General features: G+C 50.8%; 1 protein-coding gene across 2 annotated transcripts in view; it reads left to right on the top strand.

The window, feature by feature from the left end:
* Positions 1-17,259, top strand: part of MVB12B (multivesicular body subunit 12B) — a 193,332-nt gene that overhangs the window by 102,742 nt on the left and 73,331 nt on the right. For both annotated transcript variants that reach the window (XM_030293048.1, XM_030293047.1), the window contains exon 7: positions 7,060-7,154. In XM_030293048.1, coding sequence (XP_030148908.1) covers positions 7,060-7,154 — 95 coding nt within the window. The remainder of the gene's footprint in view (positions 1-7,059; positions 7,155-17,259) is intronic.

Genomic DNA, 17,259 nt, shown 5'->3' on the forward strand with positions numbered 1-17,259 from the left:
TATTGTCACATAATAAAATGTATTCTATAACTGAGGGGCTTTTATATGGAGCTGTCTGCAGCTTAGTGGCCATGTTAATTGAATAAGGTGCCTAAAACTGACTTGGGGGAAAAAAATGAAATTTCCCTCAGCATCTATTTAGCCAGAGCCCTTGTCAGCAGCATGTGTGATGCTGACCTATTTGTTACAGAACCGCCAGCCCCTCCTGCGGAGAGAGGTGATCACTCAGCAGGGTGTGCCTGTCTCCTCCAGGCTGTTCCCCGGTAGGGAATGGGGAGGAACATTAGATAAAGCTCCCCTAGGATTTAGGGGCTCTTCTAGTTGGAATTCTCCAGTTACCAAATAGATTTGGGAATAATGAGCCATCATTTGAGTCAAGTGGCAGAGATTGTTGGCCTCTGATGGTCGATCCCTTGTTCCAGTGGTCCAAGGCCTACTAGGGATGGTTCTAGAAAGTCTTCATCTCTAGGTGCCCCCCTAGGTAGAGCGGGTTTCCTCAGTCTTTGGGTCTTTCTGGCCTGCTAGTGATCTTTATGAACACTCTTAAAATCTAAAACACATTGCTCTGCTTACAGAGTAATCAACGACTTTGGGGCCCCTTGAAGTGACTTCACTGAACTTGGTGTCTTTGGGGGCACCAGCAGCCATCACTTTTCAGTTTTGTTGGATGCCATGGAGTACTCGTTCTTCTAACCCCTCTGGATTGGGTGCTTCAGAAGAGCATCTAGTGTCCACGGTCTGCTGAAGCACCTGACTGCTTCCTTCTTTCCTCTGCCAGCAACATCCAGCATCATGAGTGGTGCGTTCCCTTAATCTCTTTAGACCATGAGGTTATGGGAAAGAAGCCAAGGTATTGAGTTAACCAATCACAACTTCATGTGTGAAAATTAGGCCTTTGTATCTTCCCACCAGATGCTATAGTAACAGGCACGGGCTCTGGCTGTTACAGTCTTCTAAAATGTTTTAAATGGCTGTAAAATTATTTTGTCAGACAGTTGTACCATAATTTTTTAACCAGTCCCCTATTATTTGAAATTTTATTCCATTTTTTGCATTTTAAGCAATGCCGTGATGAATGTGTTTATGTTTATGTAAAAATATTCATGAAGCAGAAATAGTTGCATTTTCCAAACACTTAACCAACTCTGTCCTGGGGATGAGAAAGAGACAAATGGGAAGTTTTCCCGTAAGTTTCCCCACATTGTCTCTAAGTACAGGTCAGAATCAGATTCACCCTTTCGTTCAGGCATTAGGTAATCTTACAAGGCTCTCATATTTTCAAGTGCCCACTGTGTGCAGGGCACTGTTCTAGGCACTAGGGCTTTGGTGGAAAGAGAAGGTGTAGTGGAGATCATGTTCTGGTGACTTGGAAGCAAATCGGACAGTCCTGCAGAGTGGGAGGGGTCTGCAGAGAAGAAAGTGGGGTGTCATAAGAGCAAGCGGCTGGAGGAGAGGTGCCCCAGCAGACATCTAGGGGGTGGCCTGCGGGGGGGGAGAAGCCAGCTTCTGGAGAGCTGGGGGAAGTGTGTTTAAGGCAGAGGGAACAGCAAGTACAGAGGCCCTGAGGCAGGAATGAGAGTTCAAGTTGCTGGTGAGGATGGAGGAGGTGAGTGCAGGGACCGTGAACAGGACAAGTTCAGAGAGGAGGGACGGGCTGGAGCTGACAGGACGTCCCAATGGTGGGGCAGTGGGATTTCATTCTCCCGCAGAGAGAGGACACCAGTGGGTTCTGTAATGGTCCTGGGCTGAGGCCCTCATGAACAGGACTCTAAAACAATGGCAGGAACAGGAAGAATCAGAATAGGATCTGTATGTTAAATTGTCACCGACACTGTCTGCTCTGCCTCGTAGCGAGGTGTGCACCAGCAGGCAACATACCCTCACTGAAGGGCACCCAGCGCCTAGGGCGGTGCTGGGGTTTGAACCCGCGTCAGGCTGACTGCAGGGCCAATACCGTTCACCACCGCCACCGCTCTGCCTCCCTGGGTTTGTGGTTGGGCCGTGGGTTGTCCCACGCTGTTGTTTTTCCCTTTGTGAGGTGGTATTAGAGGGACTGTGACCTTCCAGGGTCCTCAAGCTAGCAAGTGGCAGAGATGTGGCGTCCTTGACATCACTTTCAAGGGGGGCCTAGGGATGGACCGTGCAGTCCTCACTCTGTGTAGCCGGTCGGTAGTCAAGACGATACATCAGGGCGACTTTAGGGTAACGGTAATAATCTCCGGAGGACACATAAACTAACCTTTTCATCAATTCCCAGCTTTCTGTTTGTCAGCTTTACCTCAAAAGCCCCAGTCCCCTGTTCTATTGAATAGAGTTAACTATTCTTATGTGAAAAGGTTGCTGGGAACATTAGGCGAGGGGTATATGTAAAGAAACTCAGCCCAGTGCCTGGCGTGGGGTCCCCCCCGACCCCGGGGGACGTAGAATTTCCTTTTGCTCTGAGACGCCGCTGAATGCAGAGCCTCCCTGGTTCCTGTCGTCTGTCATTTTCAGGCTAATCTGACACCGCAGCGCCCCTGGGCCACGTCTCCTTCAGCAGGTGACTTTTTCTTCCTCTTTAACCACAGGTTATCTGTCCCCTCAGCCCCAACTGTCCATCCTCATTAAGGGAGGCCTTGCTGAGCCTTTTCAACCTCCTGTTTGTTCCCACGTCCCCTCCTTCCTGTGGCCAAACAACAGAAGCGAAAAGCCTCTATTTGCAGCGTAGGGAACTCTTCTCCCCAAAGCTGTCTCTGGTCCGGGGCCTCTCTTCCTGCCCTCTGAATGCTGCATCATACTCTTGCAGGAACCACTGTAGCTGGAGTTTTGGGTAACTTCATTTCAGTTCAACACATTGCTATGGAGCAATGACTCTGTAAGAGGCACAGCTGGGTCTGCAACTTGAATGCTCTTTTAATTCCACATGGACTGTGAAAACCGTACATTGTCTAGAGTAGGAGATCAGAAACCTTTTCTCTATCCTCCCCCCGCCCTCCACCTCCCATAGATTCCCGACCACCACCAGTACTGATTTCTTCTTCCATCATGCCTGTTTTCCTCAGAACACAGAGGAGTGGGATGCATGGTCTCAGAGGAGACTGCTTGAGTCTAATTGGCAAACACGCATGCACAGAAACAAAATAATAGATGCTATAGCCATTTATGTCAAAAAGATCCAAAGGTTTTAATGGAGTAGGTTGAGCACTTGATGTGGTCAACGTATGTTCAACAGTTGTCTACCCTAGGTCAGAAATCGTCCTAGAAAATGGAGTACAAAACTGATGAGCTTTGGCCCTGCTCTTGAGGTCACAGTCATGTTAGGAAGGCAGACTCGTATCAGATGCTTCAAGTATATTGTGAGAACTGGAGACGACGGCGGGGGGGGGGGGCCTCTGTGATCCCAGAACAAGCCCAGGGAAGGTTCTAACAAAGAAGATATGATTAGGTGGGGTCTTGAGGGATGGATAGGAGTTTGGAGGGTAGGTAAGGAAGAAATGGAGATTCTAGGAAGGAGAGCAGCATGGATAGAGAGTCAGACTAAAGCATGAAAAAAAAAAAACAAAACATGGCATATTCAGAGGTTTACAGGACTTTCCCTCTTCCTGGTAGAGGGAAAAGTGAGTGACAGGAGACAGAGTTGGGAAAGGCAGGCTGGTGTGTGAGGGCAGCTTGAGTCAGGGTGTGGATGCGGGTTAGGTTGCCCAGGGAAAGCGTGCAGAATGGGGCGCGTGCTAAACCAGAACCCTTACAAATGGCAACTTTTTAAAAAGTTGGAGGAGGCGCCAGAAAGGACCATCTGCAAGGAAGGGAGGCTGGCCAAGGGAGGGAGGGCTGCAGAGCCTATCAGCCGGGCACAGCCTGATGCCCCAGGGAAGCGGGAAGGTTCAGACCAGGGAGTCCACGTTGAGTGGGGCAGCTGAGGAGCCCCACACCTGATTTCTCTAGCACATCCTTCATGTTTAAGTCCTTTGTATTCTAGAAGTGCCCCCAAACCATTCATCTAGAGGGCTGCAGCAGGACCCTTTGGCAGGAATTGTTAAGGGTCTACACACAGTAAGTGCTGAATAATTGCAATTTCCTGATAACCTCCGTTGTAATTTGCTGCTCCGTTCCCGTACCGTGGCGTCTCAGCTTTATTTCCTCACTTTCCCACAGGCGGGCATTCTTTTAAAATTGCAAATTGGATCTTGTCACATCTCTGCTTCAAAGTCCTCCTGGATACAGTCCGAGCTCATGCAGGGCCCTGCTGTGCTGTGGCCCCGTAGCCGTCTTCAGCCTGGTCCCACACCCTCTCCCGGCCTTCAGGCTCTGACCACTCCGGCCTCCTGCCAGTTAGGAGGCTAGTTTCGCCTTTCTGCCTGTCTGTCCTCCATTCCCTGCCCCCCCCCCCCAACACAGCTCTTCCTGTTTTCCATGTGCAATCACATTTGTAAGCAAGCGTTCCTGTAACTTGGTGGGCATTTTCATGTCCCCTCCCTGCCTGCTCTAGGGTGACCTCTGCCCACACAGGGGCCCTGCCTGTCCTGCACCCCTGCCCCGGGCCCCATCTATGTGTTCTCGCTCCAGACCCCTTGGCCCGTCTCTAACCACTGAACGGCTGTGCTGGCCCTGTCTTCTCTTCTGGCTGCTGGTTGACTTCTTTGCCACCGTCCAGGTCCGCCGGTCTCCTGAAGTCCCGCTAACACCCACCTCCTCCATGAGCCTTCCTTGAAGGCCTCCAGGCCCTAGAGTAGCCACCGCACTGCACAGATGTGTGATGTCCTTAGTTTGCTTGCATGTAGCTCTTGCAAGTGCTTTCAAGGCTTGGAAATCTTAAGGAAGGGCAGCCCTGCAGTGTAGTCCTTCCCTGGCTTCTGGAAATCCCCTCACTGGTGCAATATCAGCGTCTGCCTCAGCCAGCTTCGTGGATGTGCCGCCGGGACCGGTGCACCGGGGCCCAGCCTCGAAGGGCCCCACGCTTGGCACAGTGCTCTGCTGTCCCCATCTTGAAATTTCCAGTGTTTGAACCGGGGCCTCCCATCCTGCACCGGGCCCTGCACTCGCCTCCCAGGGGCGGCACGAGGAGCCAGGAGAGAGTGCGTGAGATCTGCACACCCCGAGGCCTGGCACACGGCGAGCACCCTCTGCAGGCTCACCTGTCATCATTTCTGCTCCGCTCAACCACAACCACAGTCAATAATTCATTCTTCTGTTTGCTCAGCTTCATTGACTAAGTGCTGTGGTCAGAGGCGCCGATCAACTGTGTAAAACCCTTCTGCAGCTGCTCTTCATCGTCTCAGGGTCCCAAACCTGGCCAGCCTTCAGAGTCACTGCTGGAGCTTGTTAAAAATAGATTTCTGGCCTCACCCCAGGCCCGCTGAACCCGACTCCCCAGGGGCGTGGCTGTGACTCTGTAGTGTTAGCAAGCTCCCAGGTGGCTCTAATGCCTTCATTTGTGCTGTGACGGGCGGAACAGAATCGGGAACCTTCATCCTAGGGGATAGAAACCTTGCAGTAAGGCATTCAGTGTCCTTTCCAGCGCCGTTTCCACGTGTTCCCTGACCCTGTGCCAGTGTTGGCTTTCCCTGACTCTCCACTGAGTCCCTTGTACTGTGTCGAGACCCACGTCCTCCTCTGAGAAGGGGTCACTAGAAGCCCATCCCCTTTGTCGGAACTCTTGGGCTCACTCAGCACCCGGGCGCACGTCCTGTTCCACAGTGGCTTGCTTCTGTACCTCAACACCCTGTAGCCTCTGCATCCTTAGTTAGCATCAGTAATGAGCAGACATTCAGGTTCAGTACACACACACACGTCAGGGTCTCCCTGTGCTTCTGCCTGCTGGTGGCCCTACACTGCTAAGTGCAGCCTGTGCTCAGCAGAGCCCTCCTCCTCCCCCCGCCCTCCCGTCTTGGTTCAGCCAGGCTGTTCCGTGACATAGGTGTTTGCCTCCACGCTTAACCCTGCAGCCCAGCAAACTGAATGCCTCTACAGCCTTAGGTGCTCATCTTGTAGCCAAGAGGCTTCTGCTCGCTCCTGGCTCTGCGGAAACAGGTCTTGCCCAGAGAACCTTCCCTCCTAGGAGCCTGGATGTACAAGAGTCATTCCTGGAGGTCACACATTTGTTGTGTGAAAAAGGCAACATGTACAACGTAAAGCTTGCTTGATGTAATAAACGTTCCCTTCCTCCGTCTTTTCCCTTTTGGGAATGACTGAGTGTGGCCAAAACTCTGGCTCCTGAGCTATTTCAGGCCACCTCCCAGTCATACCAGGAAGAGGCTTTATTGTTTATTTGTTTGTTTGTTTGTTTTTTCTATGCAGACCTGGTGGGTTTGAAATATATTTCCTATCGTTTTCATCTTTTTTGCATTTGCTAAAGGCAGCTGATGACCACACTAAATGGCTTATCTACTTTGATTGAATACTCGCTTCTGCTCTGTGCGCACTGTGAGCTTTAATGGCCAACACCTGTGGCGTAAAAGACAGTGTTGAATCAATCAAAGGTGCTTTCCTAAGCACCTACTGTGTGCTTCTGCCAGAGGGGGGAACATGCAGGCATAGCCATTCAGAAGAGCATGCCATTCTGATTCTCAGTGGTTGTTAGTTTTCCTGGACTCACATGGTAATAATAATGCTCAACACCTTTGTTCACAAAGTGCTTCCTGCACTGTTATCCTCAGTGGCTCCATGGGACAGGTATGAAAGCCATTGGGTAGATAATGAGCCAAGATGGCAGAACAAACCGAGATGCCTGTCCAGAGCCTAAGTATTTGCTCCTGCTGGTATATCTTGCCCCGTGGACCGAGGTCGAGACTAAGTTGCCCACCTCCTTCAAGCACCTTGGGTTGGACATGCCATGAGGCTTGGGAAACCCTTTCTTCCACTTGGATGTTCTTTTAGGAATTAGAAAAAAAGGTGACTTCTGATGCCTGGAAACTTCGGAATTCCTTGGGGGAATTCGAGCCGTTGGGGGGCCTGCTCACCAGGGCGCCCCCACCTCATGCTCTGTGCTGCTGCGGGCCGTTGGTGGTGTGGGGGCTTTCTGGGCCTTGGGGAGTGCTCTGCGCGCCCTGTAACCTCCTTTCTCCTCCGTCTCTTTCTTAGGCACATCTCTCTAACGCTCCCTGCTACCTTCCGAGGCAGGAACAGCACTCGGGCTGACTATGAGTACCAGCACTCCAATCTGTATGCCATATCAGGTACGTGGGGCCTCTGCTACTGGCCAGCTACCGTGTCTGTGTCCCGGGCACCACCTCCCTCTGCGTGTCTCCTGGCTTCGAATGGCATCTGTCTTCCCTCTCTCTTTCACCCTGCAAGGGGCCTGTTCCCTGCAGAGATCAGCCCTTTCCTTCCTTTGTGTCACCTCAGCACTTAGAGGAGGGCCAGATACTCCGTGTGTTTTGAGACTAATGATGAAAAACAATGTGTGGATTTCACAAGCTTGAAGGGAGGCTTCCTGAGAATAGTCCCTGTATTATTCACCTGCCAGGGCCAGGGCAGATTGCCCCTGGGGTCTTGGGAGCAGCACAGAGCCCAGGCCCAGTCTGCTCACCAGCCCACATCCAGGTCTGTCCGCACCTCTCATTTCCCAAAGCCAGATTTGTGGCCCGAAGGGACACCGGCGGTCTCCCCTCCCAACTACCATCGTGGGGGTCTGCGATTTCTGAACCTGGCCTTGAAATTGCTGGTGTTACTTTGGCAGGAACGTCAGCGGCGTGAGTCTCCCTTTTCACCTTCACCCGGGGAGGGGGATTCCTGCAACCCTTATTTCAGAGTGGAGATTCATTAGGTGCCTGGCAGCACAGGTGACCCGCTAAGAGCGGAGGAAACCCGCAGGCTCACCTCCGATTATCCTCGGCCTCCAGTCAGGGGCGTTTGTGTATCAGGGGAAGTAGCAAATCGGTGCCACTTACCAGCGCACACCCTTAATGGTGAGTGACGTTTTGAACACGGGAACATGGCATTCATTCATGTACCATAATGAATCCGTTATTTAAAAGGTAATCTTTTTTCTAAAAATTGCAACTTGGGGTTACTAAATAGATGAAATAGAACAATGGTATAATTCATGTCAGTATCAGTTTCTCTTGTTATGATCACTCCCTAATAGGTTTGGAAGTAGAAGCAAAAGCCAGTTGTTCGATTTCTGGGTGGGGAAAGGGAAGGCCAGGGATGTTCTGAAAGCCCTGGTCACCCCAAAGGGTAGAGGGAGCACGTTGTCTCAGAAAAGCACCTCCAGAGAGGATTTCTTTTGTGCTGTGGCTATTTCAGCAAAGTCGACAAGGAGCATAACGAGTGTGGAAAGATGACCTATTTTGTAGAAAAGCTGAATATTTCCCCAGATGCTTCGTGGCATGGTGGTGCAAAACAGGTCTGTGAAATCCAGCAGGGCGACCCCGTTCCGAATGCACATGAGGAAAGCTCAATCAAAGCAGATGACTTTTTCCCTCCAGCTTGCAAATCTTTTTCCAGCCACGGTGTTCAGCTCCCCCCACCTTACCTGGGTTCTCTGATGGCTTTCCCAGCTGTTGACATTTCTGCAGAAAAGGGCCCACAGAGTGAAATCTCCCCTGGTTTGGCAGGAACGTTCCTGTCTGCCTCTGGACCACTGCTTCCTCGCCCCGCGGCTTTGATGAGGTGTTGTTAGTTTAGCAATACCGAGGTAACGGCCTCAAGACACAGGGGAAGCCATTCAGAAACTTCCTGTTACATTTATGTAAGTGGCAGTCTGTTGGGTTTTATCTTCCAAACATCTACCGTCGAGGCTACGGCAGGGCCGCGGGCAGCCCCGGTCTCGTCGGCGGCTGCGGGCACCAAATCGCTCCACCCGGGTCCGGGACGGCTTTGTTGTAATGCTGCCAGGAAGAGTCCGCAGGGCCCGCTGCCTCCATAAGGCCTGCAAGCTCAGCACTGGGCAACCGTGGTGCAGCTGGGAAGCCTGCCCGCCCACCCACCAGCTGCCTGCCTGCGAGCCGTTCTGGTAGAAGGGAACAGGGACCACCCCCACCCCCACACCCCCCGCTCCGTATGAACAGGATCTGGCGCTGAGTGGCACATCTCAGTTTGGTATCGCAAAGTTAAGGTTTCGATGGTTTATTCCAAATTCACTCAAGGCAAAGCGTGCCCAATGCATGGTCATCGGAGCTCTGCTGGTAACCAAATGAATGGATCATCCTGTTCTTCTGGACCGGCTCTCTGGTGCACGTTCACCACAGACTCCAGGGGCCAGGCCTTTGGCACACACCCCTGGTGCACTCTGGTTCCTTCCTGAAAACATCCAATCATGGCTCCCTTCGTTTGTAGGCCCTTCCAAAGGAGGTTTCCAAACTAAGTAATCAGAAAAGCGAGCCGCCCACTTGTAACTCGTATGCGTCGTTACTAAAGTAATATTTACTCTTACACCTTTTCTCAAAGGCACACCTGTTAATCTGTCCTCTTTCCTGTACCTTCCACGGAGACGGTTCGTGTGTGTCAGGCCTGCAGGGGAAGAGACGGTGCTCTGAGCTGCTAGAGGAAGGGGAGGAGAGAGTACGGAGCTCTGGCCTGAGCACACGGACGTGTTCGTGAACTGTTTATGGGAGGGAGGAAGGAAAGCCTTTAGCCTGGTATCTGCCCTGCTCGGGAATCCTCTCTCTGACCCCTGGGGCAGGCGATCATCCCGATTGGCCATTCGAATGCCTCTGGCATCTGTGCCCACTACCTCCGGCCAGCCCGTTCTGTCTCTGTGGGGCCCTCCCTTGTTCAGCTGGGCCCTGTCTTTCCACATGTTCATGTTCATTCAGCCATTTGGGGGTCCAGATGCAATCCATCAGCCAACACGTGCCAACTGTTCCGCCAATAGTTCTGTCTTGCCCACGGAAGTGGGATGAGGGGCTTCTGCTGACTCAGTGCTGAAATCCTGAGAGGCTCCTGTCCCCTTGCTCAGACACCCTGTACGCTCCTCACACGGCCACAAAGCACACCTTTGATCCTCCCGCTTCTGCCAGTAAGAACTTCAGAGAAATACTTAGCGGTGTACGAAGAGATTCATCCACAGGGATGAGCAACGCCGCTTCTTAAAAATAACACTCAGGAAAAGGGGTTGGGGGATGGATCTCGTAAATATCCAAAACAAAAGCAAAGGGTTAAATTATGAAACGTTCTTACAATGGCCTTGTCAGGCATGAAAAAATGATGTGGATAAAAAAGTGTGCATGGATGGTAAGTGGCAACCAGAGTGTGCAATGTGATTGCATTAAAAAAAAAAAAAATATGTGAAGTCTGGAAAGGTCTGGGAAGGTACCTGCCAGGGTGTTTCCAGTGGCTTTCACCAGCCTTGCCTGCTCTTTTTTTCTTTTTTCCTTCTTTGTAGTGTCTCATTTTTCTATGTTGGCAAGTGTTGCTTTTATAATAAAAAGCTTAGACCCAGAGTTCATTTGGCATGCTCTTGGCCCCACTGGCCCCCGTAAGTGCCTTGTCCTTTCTGAGAGCTCACAAGCCTCCTGACTCAGAACGGGCTTCTAAATTCTACTGGAGATCACTCGCAGGCCACAGGTCAATTATCTTCTTATGGTCCCCTTTTGAGAATATGTGGGTTTTTTCTATTGTCCAGTCCCCGGAATCTCCTGTCCGCCGATATCTCCCAAAGACTGCTGACTGCAAGGCTGACAGCATCTGGCCTGTTCCACTGGTGGTACAGAGGCAGACTGAGCATGAGAGCCTGGCAGCTTGGGCCATCTCCCCACATCACCATGTCCCTCTATTCATTAGGGCTTGAGGATGATTTTCCTGGAAAGAGGAGCTAGAAATGAAATGGTGGGTGCCTGGTGTGGCCCACTTGACTATCTGGTGTGGCAAACCACTTTTGTTTAATTCTTACATTTGACGAATGGCAGCTCGTGGGTTCGCGTTCTCCTGGCGACATTCTAACCTGTGTGTTCCCCTCAGTTAGGTGCCTCTAAGACCTTCCCTCCAGAGAGGGCTCTCCTCAGGGCCACATTGATTTTTCTAGATTCCATCCCGCATCCCTGCTCCTGAGTGTCCTCGTTCTGTCTCTCGATGCTGGTTTTCTTTTTAGGAATATCTTCTCTCTCCTGGGAAGTCTTCTGTTTTAGTCCCGAACAATAGCCTCCGACCCTTCCTTTTCCCCCTTAGAGCTGTTTTAGATGTCTAGATGTCTGATTTATTTATATTCCACCTGTTCCAGACAGATAGAAGGCAGCTCCAAAAATAACACGTAACCAAATCAAGGTGGAAGTGAAAACGGAAGCATGAACAAAAATATAGATTGGAAAAGAGGGGGTGCGGCTGTGGGCGAGGTTTTTCACAAAGGGGATTCTGGGTTTGGCTCTAAATCAGGACAAGCTCTGTATGGATAAGAATAAAAATAAGCTGGTTGCTTGGGAAGAGCCTAACTTTTCCTTTTATGGAATTCTTCCTCATTAAGAGGGCCCTATACGATGCTGTCTGTGGACAGCAGAACAGCCCCTGTTCAGGGAGTTTGAGAAGGACAGCCTGGAGGCCTGTGTACTGGGGGATCTGCTCGTGTTTGAACCCCTAACATGCTTGGTGGTTGAAGGAGACGTTTTCAAAATGTTCTTGTGTGGGGCTTCCCGTGCCTTAGGGACTGGAGCCACGGGGAGTGTCAGGAATGAGGAGCTCCCTGACCTCCTGTCCACCCTGGACAGCGCACCTGGGCCATAGGCTCCTATACCGAGCGGCTCTGCCACGACATGCCCGCGATCACTTTTTCTAACCAAGGAATGTCTGCTATCTGACTTAGGGCAGTTTGGCTTAATGAACAGGAGGCAATAGGTATGGGGAACCACGCTGCGCTACCCTTTTGTTTTGTTGTTATCAACTGATTCAGACCTCCAAGTGCAGATTTTTCCCCAAAGAACTCATTTGTCTCCCTTTCGGAAAAAAAAATTGACATAGTAGTGTAAAATAGTAAAACTATGCAAATGCATATAGGAACTGGCCTCAAACAGTCCATGAATTCCGGATGAGCCACAATGCAGAAATACCCAGAAGCCTCACCGCATGGGGGGCCGAGCGGCCTGGCTTCTCTTCCCTTTGGTACATAGGCAGTTGGCCTTGTTGATCTCTTCATTTGTCCATCAGCATGGGGCTGACCACAGAATTGATTGCCCACACCATCACTTTTGAGAGTAGAAGAGGTCCCCACTTGCACCCGGACAAAAGCTGTAACCTGGAACTGTCCCAGCAGATGGGCAGGGTGGGGGGGGGGGGGTTTCCCCCCACCTTTAGTGTTCTTGGGTCTTCTCATTTTTTCCAGAGTTCTTTCTGATGGCTGGAAAAGCCCTGCTATTGCCCTCTACAGCTGTGCCCTCTTAAAATCCCAGCCCCCTTTCAAGATGTTGGGCCAGGAAGCCTGTGAGCACGGATAATCTGAGTCCATTGACTCATCACCTTGACTCACAAGACTTGCACAGAGAGGAGAAGGATTTCATCTGAAACAGAACCGTGTATGAGCTGTGTAACTCTGACATCAGACCAGGAAAGCACAAAGCAATTAAAAATAATTAATGATTTCTGAATATCAGCCTTCTCCATGCAGTTTTAATCTAGTCCTCATTTAAATTGGAAGATGGACATTTAATTATCAGCATTATGAAATTCATGATTTATATATTTCATCCAATTGGATAAAATTTCTGCTACCAGCTCATCTTCTTCCAAAAAAAAAAAATATGTTTTACAGTGTGATCATTTAAAAACTCCTCTGCCCCATACCAAACAATTATACACACATTTTTCCTTTCATTTGCAGTGATTACATTATTTCTGTCTTTTAGGGAAAAAAAAAAAAGAAAAAAAAATCTCACCTGGAAAATTGAACGTAAACCTAATCCTTTAACGACCATAAAGTATGGTCGGGTTGGACAATGAAGCTAAGAGACCAAAACAATAGGGGTGCTCGAGAAAGACGGTTTGATTTTGTTTCTGTGTGAGACGTTCTAACCAACAACTGCTTCGCGCCCAGTGTTGCTGGTATTCTGCAGGATTTGTGTCCGCATCTCCCGTGTGCATGCCCCTGGTTCTCCTCTTCCCCTGTGTTTGGGTGCGTGTCAGCCATGCGTGGGTTGAGGGACGATGTTACCAGTAACCACAATTGAGGGAACACCACTGTCTTCCAGGGGAAGCCCCCACCTAAGTACACCAGGCAACCTCTGCGTTCGCAAACGTCCCCCATGGCCTTTGTCCGTCATGGACGTACTCGTGTGCCTTATGTGGCCTTGTATTCAGACCCCCGCTTTCCTTCATCCTCCACCGAGGATTTTCAGAACCACCAAGGATTAGTTGGAGAAGGTGGGGGCAGGGTGGGGGAGAACGTGGAGGGGAGGGTGGCCAGGACCCAGGAGAGAAGCCTCCGTTTGACACAGCCATAGATAATAGCAGACGGGGGAGATTCCTGAATGAAGCGAAAGAAATATTTATAATAAGGGTGCTCAAATCAAGGAGGAAATAAGTCATTTTAAAGGCAAATAAATTTTTATCATCGCCCCTAACAGCCATGCGTCCCTTGTCTATCCATCTATTCTTGCCCTGACTGACAACAAAATCGAGCACAAAGAAAAATATAATAAGAAAAAGAAGAAATGAATGGGAGCGGATGGGGAATTGATCGCATAGTGTATTTGTATATCCTGATGTAAAAGGTGCAGTTGACAGGTGGCCAGGTTTGCTCTGTACACAACCATGTGTGTGCTGTCACGCGCACGCACGCTGCCTTGTTTCGATTGATGAATTGCCTGCTTTCTTGATTAAACCTTCCGTCACTTAAGAAACAAAAAGCCTGTGTTTAGATGGCAGAGTGGGACATGTCAAAAAAATCTGCCTCCTTTACCTTTGTGCAGATGTTGGGCACAGACTGTAACATGTATTATTAAAATGAATGTGGCATTTACTGTGCATTATTCCTTTCCTGGGAGAAAGGACTATAAATTATATGCTAATAATAAGCTTTAACCCTTTCGAAATGCAAAAGATTTAAGAGTGCAAATATTCATGTAGGCCTGGCTAATTGGATGTGCTTTTATACACCCACCGTGATGGCTGTGTCACCGAAGTTAATGAACAGCGTGTGCGGGCAGGCACACGGGGCGCTTGGGGAACTCTCGCCTCCTGGAGGTGTTCCGCTCGGCAAGTGCCTCCTCTAGGATTTCACAGAGAGACCCTGAAACCCCTCAGCTGGGCTCGGGATCATCTTACTTGGGATTAAGTATGGATCTACAGCCATGGTGAGTGGCCCCAGCTAGTCTCATAGAGCTAAGCATCAAGGGTGGTCCTCTCCTGACTTTCCTGCCTCCCCGCTTGGGGCTGGCCAGGCTCGGGCCGGCAGGACCAGGCTTTGGTGCCTCGCACTTACTTGTCTGTCTTCCTTTACCTGGCTCGTCTATCCTCAGTCCGGTTGCCCAGGTCACAGACTCCTCTCCCCAAGTAGAACTCTGCAGAGCAAAACCTTCATGCCTGCCCCATTCCACCGTGTGAATTCACGCCTCGCTTGCCCAGCATTGAGGCTGTCTGGTGGCCAGCCTCTACTTTGCCGGTGCCTTCTCTCCATTTCTCTTCACCCATGCTCCCCAACCTGTGTCACTCCCGTGTCCTCAGCTTTGTCTCTCTGTGCATTTGCCCCTGCCGGTCAAATGGCTCAGATTGACCTACCTTCTCTGTGGACCCATCTTTGAAGGCCTGTCCCCAAACTGCCACTAAGCTTTTCTGATTCTCTTCCATCTGGGACTGCTCTCTTCCTGGTTTATGTACTCCCACACTGTTTTGCGTTGGAGAGATTTCACCTGTGAGCACTTGGAGACAACAAAGGTTTATGGGCAGTGAGGAAGGAGGCTGCCTTCCATTCTTTTTTTTTTTTTTTAATGCCTATTTTTGAGAGCGAGACAGCGTGAGCAGGGGAGGAGCAGAGAGAGAGGTAGACACTGACTCCGAAGCAGGCTGCAAGCTGTCAGCACAGAGCCCGACGTGGGGCTTGTACCCAAGAACCACGAGATCATGACCTGAGCCAAAGTCGGACGCTTAACCGACTGAGCCACCCAGGCACGCCATGCCTTCCATGCTTCCTGAACCAAGGAGGTTGTAATTAAACTAAGGTGAAAAGGAAGGTTGTTAACTCCTTTATTTGTTTAGCAGACCCTGAGAGCTCTGTGTGCCCAGCCCCATGCTCCCTCCGAGGACCATAGGAAGCCTGTGGAAGAAGGTTCAGCAGGTGACTGAGGGGACATTTGGAGTCAGAAGCACATGTGGCCATCACACAGAGCCTCTGCGAATGACCACACAGGTTGTGCACCACACAACACGTGTGGATGGCTCCCCACCAGAGTTGTGCCAGTGCACGGGCATACACTAAGTTACCTTGGGCAACTCACTCCACGCTAGGTGCTCCTACCTGTGAAACGATTCAGTAAGGACTGCCGCCTTCCCGGCATCGGCGTGAGGAACCGGGGGGTAGAAGAACATTTTAGAAATCGGGAAGCAGTACAGGAGTGTCCCTTCTCTCCGTCCCCGCCTCCCCTGCAGGGCTGTGAGCAGAGCAGGAGCCCAAAGACTTGTTGAGAGTTACCACTCGGGACACCCTGGCTCTTGCCCAGCCCGTTCTCTGTCGTCTTAACCCGCTCTTCTGTGATTTTGTATGTAAGATTACTTCTCCGTAATCACAGTGCTCGGAGAAAATCTCGTCGTCAGTCCGAACAAAGTTGCAATAAAGGCTCTCTGGCATGGCTCTGCTCGGCACCCCCTGGAAACGGAGACATTCTGTCACGCATCGTCACTTAGAAGTGGGCTATTTTCTGTGGCTGGCAGCCCACGAGCCCTTTCTCAGGAGGGTGACGGAATGATGGCTTGGGGCAGGAAGGAGAGAAGTGGTTGGCAGAGTGAGCCAGCAACTTCTATAAAATCGCCCAATGTGGCTTTGGGTTTTTTTTGGAAGAAAAGTACGTGGGGCAGCGGGGCCGCCCAGGGGGCTGCTGTCTACTTAAGGCTTTCATTTCTGCCTTTCCTGTGCTCCACGAGCAGGAGAAAGTTGAAGACTTTTTCCAGTTTCGTCATTGTGAAAAAAAATTTAAAAATTATTAGGTGACAGATACTCCGGTGCCCTTGAAGGGCTAGCCCCACCCTCCCGCTGTGCTTTCATTCTCTCTCTGGTTTTTAAGCAAGGCCGAGCTCAGGCAGGCATTGGTTTAATGGCCTGCATCCCCTGCTTCAAGCCAAGAGCAAAGCAGCCAAGGGGCAGCGGGAAGAACCAGGGCAGGAGCCAGAAAAGCCAGATTCAGGCCCCGTTCTCCCTCTGATGAGCCCCGAAATGGCAGGCACAGCACCAAGCCGTCCTGGATCTGAAATCCCAGATCTCTCCTGTCTCCGTCGTTGCAACAACAGCATCAATAATTTAAGTAGAACGGTGTCTCGGCTCGTGTTTCCTGGAAGCTTCCCGGGCCTCAGACGTGGTCTCGTCTCCGGGGTGGCAGCGGTTGCCCCCACCCCCCAGGGTCGAGGACGCCGTGGGAAGGAGCCTTGCGGGGTTTATGGATTCGGTGCCCACTGTGTCACCGGCAAACATGTGCGGTTGTTGCCCCCAGACCATCCAAACACTGCTTTGACTGGGACGTCCCCGAACGCAGGAACACGTGGAGAAAAACCGGCTCTCTGAGACCTCTGTCCCTGTGTGTCCATGTCCCGTGTCTGGTTGTCAAGCAGGAACGTGCCTCCCTTTTGCCGTCCTACGTCTCCTCCTGGTGGGCAGCATGCCTGGGAGCCCACAGGGTCCTCTCTGCAGGCCTAGTCCCAGAAATGCTGGAAAACCAAGGGAGTGTCTTGAGCCCCTCTCTTCGTCTGCCCTTTGCCTTTCTTCAGAGGGTTTCTCTGGGGCAAATGAACTAGCCTAGTTGGCCCAACGCACAGTCCTGCCTCAGGACAGCTGATACCAGGGCAGCCTTTCTGTCTTTTTCTAGCTCTGTCTCCCTCACGGTAATAGGCTGTTGGCTGGGAGGGGGAAATGCCATAATTAAGGCAACTTCTTTAATTTAAACACATTTAGGGAGCTGAGGTTGTTTTTGCTTTTATTAAAATGGATTATATTAATTTACTTTAATAATACCTAACCCTCCTCGAGCACTTAGCCCGTACAGGTCTCTGTGTAAGCACCCTGTGCACGTTCTGTCATGTCACCCCAACAATCCTCACCAAGAAAACCTTTAGGGCTTGTACCATTACTAGTATTTTATTTTATTTTATGTTTTTTTTTAAAGTTTATTTTTGAAGGAGAGACCGAGCACAAGTGGGGGAGGGGCAGAG

The sequence above is a fragment of the Lynx canadensis genome, chromosome D4 (assembly GCF_007474595.2).
Source record: "Lynx canadensis isolate LIC74 chromosome D4, mLynCan4.pri.v2, whole genome shotgun sequence".
NCBI classification, from domain to species: domain Eukaryota; kingdom Metazoa; phylum Chordata; class Mammalia; order Carnivora; family Felidae; genus Lynx; species Lynx canadensis.